Source organism: Ptychodera flava, chromosome 11 (genome assembly GCF_041260155.1).
Source record: "Ptychodera flava strain L36383 chromosome 11, AS_Pfla_20210202, whole genome shotgun sequence".
Classification (NCBI taxonomy): Eukaryota; Metazoa; Hemichordata; class Enteropneusta; family Ptychoderidae; genus Ptychodera; species Ptychodera flava.
The window spans coordinates 26,525,181-26,534,368 of record NC_091938.1 but is presented as its reverse complement, the minus strand read 5'-3'; the positions used below and the strand labels follow the sequence as shown (position 1 = coordinate 26,534,368).

At 37.4% G+C, this 9,188-nt stretch overlaps 1 protein-coding gene across 2 annotated transcripts in view; it reads left to right on the top strand.

The window, feature by feature from the left end:
* The first annotated feature begins 397 nt into the window (after positions 1-397).
* The window catches only part of LOC139143958 (ankyrin repeat and IBR domain-containing protein 1-like), a 93,379-nt gene continuing 84,588 nt past the window's right edge, over positions 398-9,188 (top strand). For both annotated transcript variants that reach the window (XM_070714582.1, XM_070714581.1), the window contains exons 1-2: positions 398-508; positions 7,667-8,710. In XM_070714582.1, the coding sequence (XP_070570683.1) occupies positions 8,523-8,710 (188 nt within the window). In that variant the 5' untranslated portion in view covers positions 398-508; positions 7,667-8,522. The remainder of the gene's footprint in view (positions 509-7,666; positions 8,711-9,188) is intronic.

Here is a 9,188-nt window from a genome sequence, read left to right as displayed (position 1 = left end):
ACAAATACATTCAAGTCTAACTTTCTGTAGAATGTATGCATATTCTTTATGTAGAAATCAGTCTCCATTCATGGGAAAGAATGGACACTGGTGCTGTATTTGTCTTCTTGACACCTATAAGCTTTGCAAGCTCTACAGTTATTTTCTTTAACAGTTATTTAGAAGTTTAACAGTAGAAATGAAGTACTTATTTTCTTCAACTTTATTACCCAATACTTGAATAAACAACAAAAACAACAACATTAAATATCCAGATTACTCTTCCCTGTATCTGTAAGTGTGTGCCTTTTTGTGACTGGTCAGTGGGAACGATCCGATGAACAGTATTCATGCGTACGTACGAGTGCGCCCTCCAGATTTACTTGAGTTTTAAAATATCCCGCACAACTCCCACAATGCATCATTCAAAATGGTAAGTCACTCTGTCCGTGAGACATCGCACTCCGCTCGCTGTTATACTCGGCGCTCGTCAGGGATACGCTAACGATCAAGAAACCTTTTTGAACGGGTAAGTGGGAAAACTGAACAGTGTTCAATTTCTCTCTCGAAGGGACAAATTTATGGTCTTCTTAGTGTCGCTGACCCCTCTCTCTCTCCGCAACCCTTGTCTCTGGTCATTCATTGAAATGTTTTTGTTTTGGGTAGCACTGCTGGTTCCGTTCAGCGAAGTACGAGTGTAATGCGGAGTTCGTGAGACGTGTGCCGGCGGCTAGTTGAGTGTAAGACTTGGTCGTGGATCGAGTCGACCTGATTTGAAATAAATCGTCAGAGCAAGGAGAAAAATGAATTCCCCCGTCGCGTTCTGTTACCGAATGGTGGTCACTGATGTATGCAGCTTAGCAATGCTCTCGCGAGTCGTTGGTCTCGCAGACAAAGAAACTTGCTTCCGATCACAACTACCATCGATATATTACCGGTACGGTACAGCGTTTCATCAGGATTGCTCGAATTCAGTCCGTTTACTTTGTTCTATCATATTCAAGTGTAGCGAAATATCCCCGATTTTCCCCTAGTTTATGCATTGATCACAGAGCTGGCTTACTACCCACTCTAGTCTTTGTTGAGTGGCTTAAAGAATTTTAAAGTACAGTAGCCAAAAAATCAATACGTCCTTGTTGAACAGAGGACCGCTGGTGTTTTGTTTCCGCAAGGTCAATTACATGATTATACCTTTTAACTTTTGGTGAGTTTAGACATAGATCCCAGAGAAACAATCACAAGAAGGACGCTGTGTACATTGTTTACATATAACTGGTTCATCTCGCTCTATGCGAGCAGCGATAAATTCTATACCCAGCTCTATTCAGCTGGACTAATATTGAATTTGTGTCGTTGTTAAAGATGTTATTTGTCTGTGCGTTCTTGTCGACGCGGGGACATTAAAATGGTGTTAAAAGAGATTGATAATGTCGACATGTTAAATGAATTCCCGTTTACTTCAACAGCGTTTTATTTCCATATTATTGGTAACATTACTAACAATTATTAAATCAACGAATTCTACAGTACATTAACGTCTCGGTGTAACTTACATGTATCACTTTTCTGGTCAGTGTATGATATGACGGTAGTTGCTTCTATCTCCGGTGTTGACTGTGGTGAAAGTCATGATAGTTTCTCAATTATAATAGATAATAATACATGTATGTTCTTCATGGACTGGTCACACTGAAGGGTTGATAAAATGGACAGAGAACTTTCCAAATTCTGAGTCTGAAACTAGGCTCATACCAGTACAATAGCCAAACTCTAAAACGACAGTATGTTACATAACAATTTAACATACCATTGTACATAGTGGTATTAATGTATTGGATAACCTGTATTAATCTATTGTCCTGCCACAGCTATATTTTTTTCATTGTACCGCACCATTTTCATTTACTTTCATGCCAGAGCATGAGCAATGCAGATGCTGCTCTCATAATCTAGGTCTCACTCTTTGCTATTGCTATCCTGTCAGTAGACAATTACAAAACTTTTGTCCAGTTTGTGCAATCATGAGTGAATTTATCATAATTGGAAGAATAACCTGGATCCAAGATACACAGAGATAATACATTGGGTACAATATAGATGAGTTGACAAGTTTTCCTTCTTTACTGTACACAAGAAAATATAAAGTATCAATTACAAACTATTCATTGATGGTAAGGTATGTGTCTGAATTTGGAAGTGGCGTATTCATTGAAAGTAGTTTACTTGCAGGAAGTTTTGTGATGGGTAAATAGTTTTATGGAATTTACCATCTTAGCAGACAGGGTCAGTCTCTGATAAATGAGATACATGTAAATGGTGATACAGTGCTATCAGTGGTCATCTTTAAGATAATATAAATGGCTTTGTTTGCTATTTTGATCGCCATTTCAATTTTGTGGTAGTCATTTAAAGTTTCTGTTATAATTTGCATGTCGGGGACTGGCTAATGTGACCCCTGTACCAGTAATCTATGCAAACTTGAAAGGTTTACAGAGTTTGAAAGTATTGCTTGTGATTTGAAAATTGAGATAAACATACTTAAAAATCAACTAGAAGGTCACAAGTCACTAGCAAGTTTGTGGGTCAAAACGAGTGTACTTCAGCTCAGTGTCTCACAAAAATACCCATTTTGATGTAGGTAATTTAATGAAATTATAGATTGGTTGTTTAGGGTGTTTACATGGAACGTGGCACATGTACTGTACATGTACATGTATGGTCTCGTAGAACAATCTCCACACTGTGCTTGTTTTGCGAAGTGAAACATACATGTAGATGTGTGTAAAGCTTCAAGTTGAAAGCTGTTGCCCTTCAAATCAAGGCTGTATACCTGTAATTGAAAGATGGGTAACTCTTCAATTTAAAAGACCATATCTAATCTCAGTAGTAAATCACAGTGTCTGCAGTCTCTTACTTCTTTACCTATTATGGCAATGCCTTTCAGTTTTGACCCAGCTAATTTTCAAGTTTAGTTTCCAAGTTTTCCTGGTGATTGTTTTGTTGGATCGTTTTTCTTGAAGTTTACAATGAACATTTTTCCTGATTATTTCAAGCTGCAGTGGTAAACAATGATTCTTTTCAAGTGCAACAGTAAACAATGATAGTCTCCTTGTACTGGTCTGCTCATTTCATAATCGCCTCGTAAACAACACAGGGCTTTGCACCAGCTAGAGTGCAGGTATTGTATTTGCTTTGGTTTCAAGTCTAAAGCAAGGTCACGTGGAAGGGAAACACTTCGTGTAAAATCAATAACTCATTGTAGTGTGTATTATTAATCCAAGACAAACCAACCCTTTTGAAGTCCTACCAATCAACGTTTTTAGGAAATTCCAGTGCCACTATGCTGCAGCAGTGTCTCATCTCAACATGTCAGTTGTGTGCAAATTGATTGACGACTGCAGGATCGTATTATCTGGCCTTGTGTAGAAAAAGTCATTCAGTCTGACACTTCCTGTGACTATGATTTCCTTCCCTTTCACATCAGCTTGTCTGTCTGACTTGATTATGCAGTTGTCATTCACACCACTGTGCACTTTCCTGTTTACCTTAAGACTTTCACTTCAGATACATGCACATCCCAAGTTTTGTAAATGTCAACTGTATGTACACATAAGTTTTTGATACATCAGTGTCCCTCCACAAGGGGATTGTAATGGATTGGCCACTCCTCTGATTGTATACAGAAATCTATTCATGATTTAATCCATACAAAACATGCAAAAGGTTACATTGGACTCCATACTAAACAATTATGACAAAAGGTTACATTGGACTCTATGCTGAACGATTATGAACATCTCAAAAATATGGAGACAATTCAATGACTAGTATACTGGTAGTTTTGGTTCTCCAATAAAAAAAAACAGACGTCCATAATCAGACAGTTTATGGGTGTCGAACAGATGGCAAATCAAATATCAGAGATTGTGGTAGTGGTTATTGAGGGTCTGCGAGCTGGGAATTTGGGGTGAACGGATTGGGGTGTATCAAAGTCTGGCTTTGACGGGTTATTAGAGCTGTTCAATTTGTTTCATGTAGCTGTACAGAACATGTACATTTCGCCGTCTGATGCAAAAGTAATCTGACTTGAAGTACGGTTTACATGTACATCAGACTCTCAACATGACTCGCGCATTTGGCACAATAGTTCTCATGTCCTCCAGCTTGCCACCCTCTGTGAACAGCACGGGCAGTTTGTATGTTTACGTGAACCTCCATCACCCTTTAGATCTCCCTCCACTGTAAAGGTCCTTCTTTTGCTGTGCAGTGTATGTTTATACAGGATGTGACATGTACAGTGTGTGTACGGCCAACCGCCAAAATTATTCAGGGGAACCAGTTTTTCTTGGAGAACAAATGTCAGATTCATGCATCTGTTTTGCCTTTTGTACCCAGATACAAATGTAATCCAAGGGTTTTATTTTATAAATGGTATTTTAATTTCCATTCTTGTCGGATGTTGTTCAGTAACTGATGATAATAATAGATGAAAATTGAAATTCAGTTTGTTAAATGTGTGATCAGATTAAGTGTAATTCAATAAGTGGTAAATGCCCTTTGTCACATTGATTTTGACACCTGTGCTGTTTGTTTCAAGTTGAATCAGTTGTACTAGTGAGCTACTGTACATTCATGATTATATGAACTGCGTACAGAAAAATACCTGTTGAGACTTCGCTGTGAATATTACATAGGGCATACATGCACATATACATGTAGTTTATTCCACAGTGTAGAATTTTTGTAATCATGCAAAAGTCCATTAAATGCCTTGTATTTAAGAAGTGTTATTCCCTATCCCCTATTGAAGATAAATTAACATATATATGTACACACACACATTCGTTCATGTATTGAAGGATATTATCTTACTTTCACTCAAATTGTAGGTCAGAAGGACCCGTCTGTTCAAACATGGTAAAAGCACTGATATAAAATGGTAATTTTCAATACCAGCTGCTATATATAGTATAGAGACTGATGAAATCATCAGGACACATCAACAAACTTTTTATGATATCACTTCAGCATGTTTACTCATCGTTTATCGTTTCATTAAAGCATTACCATGTGAAAGTGATAATAATTGTGGCAATATTAAAATCCAGAGAGTACATGTATGTACATGTATCCATGATTATAATCAATGTTTTGTGATAATCTATTTAGCTGCCAATGCTTTTACTGGTGTACATTTACTACCAGCACAATATCACATAAATTATAATGAAGTTCACATGAATGGGTGGTATCCTAAACATAGGGAGTGAGTGTAAGTAAGCCATAATTATTTTTTCAAAATATTACACATAAGACATGGATGTGTAGTTAAACCATGGACAATTTCTCCCTCTGAATTATCAACAGGATAACAAATGTTTTGTTGGGCTGAAACACAGGCATATGGAGTGTTCAGGTAACATTAAAAGAAAGATTTCTGTGTACCGGGTATTGTAAAACACATTTCTGCAACTCCACATGCATGTGAACTGAAGTACAAATTTGCAAATTCAATAAATTAATGGCCCATTACCAGCAGGGCACGACTCAAGGTTTTGTAGAAGGGGGTAATGTTGCAGCTACATGTAATGTACAAACTGTTTTATTACCACTACACAACATCCAGTAAAATAAATTACATCGTCCAGTTTCCACACCTATTTTAATTTCCCTCATTTGCTCAGGTATCTTGGTGTACCTTGACCATTGTTACGAGAATAGGCTGTACTGTATTTGGCAACCTGGTGTCATAGACTCACTCAGTGTTACCGACTTTAGAAGTCCCCCATTTGTTGAAAATCATGTGTGTAGCGTCAATGGTCTTAATGTTCCCAGCACACTGCAACTAATACAACTTACAAGTACATGTAGACAAAATTATCCATTAATGAATGTACTAAAAGTCATTGTTTTAATTACCGTATATCAAGTGCACACTATAAGAATAGTGCAATTTGTTTGTGGAAATAGAAATGAAACTATAAAGGAATCCTATCTTTCACCACCCTGATGAAATCAGAACGATGCTCAATAAGCTGGTTACTTCCCTTTTGTATGTAATGCTTACAAAATCCATGCTGATCTGAACAATGTAATGTTTACAAAATCCATATTGATCTGAACAAAAAAAAACAGAAATTCATCAAACTTCTTTCAGCCAAATCACAGTGACAAGGCGTACATGTATGTAAATCAAGAAACGTTGTGTAACCACCCATATAATTTCCATGTGATGTTGACATGTACATGTACCATTACATACATGTATAATAGTGACAGTGTATATCCATTCAGTTCCATTGTCTGCTTGAAGTTGCCCATGATTCATCGATTGTATACAGCTGTTGTCCATAATTCAGTCTCTTGACAAGAAAAAAGGTACACGTTCATTTCGTCTGACTTTGTCATGGCCAAGGTGGTAATTATTATGATTATGATTGTAACAGTTGATAGATTTCTGAGAAAATATATTTTACCTCTGTTTCCTATTTTCAAACTTTAGTGTACAGCATTCTCATAGTTTCTTGATTCAGTTGTCACTCAACTGACACTATATAACCAAATATAACATTAGATATGTGTACTTTGTTTTTCCCAAAAGCGAAACGATCATTTTACATTGTGTTCTAATAATTAAACAAATATATCTAATATCAGTGCTCTTTCAAGGACAAATATAATGTAATAATAACTACATGTACTGTTAGTCTATATGTTTACTTAGCTCTGTAGTCTTTTACTTTCAACCACTCACTCTATAATTTTCAGGTTTTACATTACATTGCATACAGAAGTATGTGCATGTCTTTCTTTATAATACGTCTTACTGTGTACACATGTTTCCACTTTCAAGTCTATTAGAGGTGAATTAAAATTTAGGAGGAGTCTGTGAACCCGGACACCCAGCTACATGTACACGGTAAGCCAGTGTACATGAACATTGGGAGCATGCAGGCCTGTGTGTTGTTACCACAGCTGGTAATAACACTTGGACCTCCGTGCAGGCCTACCGGAAGAGTTAGTTGCACCACTTTGCCCTCCACTTTCTTAACGTGTAGAGGATTACATATACACTGTAGGCTGAACCAGATCATTGAAAACTACATGTGTTGGAATGTGCTTAGCCTACTAGACAGTACATATATGACTTCTTCATGTGCCAAGTCAGTAAAAAGCGGTATTGAACCAAATCTATATGTATTTTCACCTACAATGTACATGTGCATGTACTTTGCATGGTATGTTGTGGTAGGTTTTGCCACTTAAATCGTATTTGCAGTGTGTTGGCTAGAGGAAGGTGGATAGTCAGGGGCCTTCAAATATTCAATTGCAACATGTGGACCTGTTATGTCCTCACTGGTTGTGACTACATGTAAGTTATGAAATTGGTAGGATAACTTATTAAACTTACAGGATGGGAAAGTTTACAATCTCTTTAATATACTAGGCCGAGAAATCAATTTTGCACACTTTTGTCTGTAATGTGTACAGTAAATGTACATACATAGAGGTACAGTATGTTACACATCATACTGGGTTGATGTATATTTAAGAGCAATCATTGTTTCTGCTGTGACCACATAATTTTACATTTGAGCACCAGTATCTATTGTGGGGTTTCAAAAATAGTAGGCTAATTCTTGAAGTGTTTCCCTCTGACCTTTCAAATTTTGTTTCATTTCCACAGGAATAACACATGTTCTGGGACTGATTCTCAAGCACAGATGTCATCGGCAATACTGGATGAAAGAGAAAGTACATGGGACAGAATCTTTAGTTGATACAACTTGCCGACTCTGCTTACTTTCTATGCTAGAGAAATAATCCAAAATACAGCCTGACATTTCTACGACTCCCAAAGAGGCCGGATTGCTTGTTTCAAGAAACATCCTTGACAGCGTATACCACTAATGACACGTGATTAGATTGTGTGGAATGCATTATCAAAAAAACGTTGACACAAATCCTGCCATGGAAGATAAGCGGACAACTTTTGGCCTGATTGTTATGTTCTGACCACGAAACCAAAATATTTCCATTTCCATTCATGATCAATCACCATCAAACTTTCTATTTGTGAGTGAAAAAAAGTTTCCGGGGTAGAGACTGCAGGAAGATTTGGAAGAGGTTGGGTGAAGACTACCTCGGCCAATACTTTGACATTGTTGTTTGTAAATTTACATTTGTAATAATCAAGAAAAAAGTCTGAATACTGGGCAAAAAAACAGCAAATACCATGACAGATGTGTAATTTGAAAAAATAGTCCTTTTTAAGTTGTATTTCTTTAACTGCATATTTACAGTAGTGAAGTGAGATAGGCTCCAGATCTGTAAAGCTTGAGTCTCTGTCATCAGGTTGCAGTGTACAAACAGAAAGAGCATTAGCCATCAAGTACTTGCAGAAGTGTTTGTGTGCACATTACTCTTCAACAACAGTACTTGAGCGTGATCTCTGGTACACAAAAAAACTCACTCTCTCTTGGATTAGTGCCTAAGTTTGTCCACTGAAATCACCGTGTCAAACCACATACATATCAACCATCATGGGCAGCACATCGTCCAAGTTTCGTAAAGCCCTTCAGAACGGGGAAGAGTATGTTGCTATGCAACTGTACATGAACAGTCCTGAATTGAGGAAATCACTGGACCCTAACTTGTCGTACGGCGATAATTACAACCATGATACCCCACTGCATTATGTCAGCAAGCACGCCATGAAATCACTCCTGAGGTAAGTTGGGATTTTATTTATTCATTAATCCCTTGATTGATGTAAGAATTCTATCAAATGGTTCATTGTGCCCTTTGGCAAATTCGCTGGACGGATAATCTATACCTTCAAACAGGCACCTGTCTCGTACGTTCACCATTGCACCATCACTTCAAAAGCCATTTTGTGCAGAAAACCTTTCCCAGGAAATCCTTCAAGACCTTTCTGTTGGTTTTAGCTTGAGAAGCCATTTGATTTCAGTGTTGAATGTAGTGTGTACAAATCCTTTGAAGGGACACAAGCTACAATGTCTTTTAACACTACTTTAGTCTATTTTCAGTGTCGTTTAAAAGTCAGTCAATCATGCTGGTAGAACCTTGAAATGCATTGAAGGAGTTGGAACGTACTTTCAATCATTCTAACAGACAAAGCAGGTGTACAGAACAATATGATAATCTGGTGTCTGCCAGAAATATATATGCTAATTAGCCCATTCTGA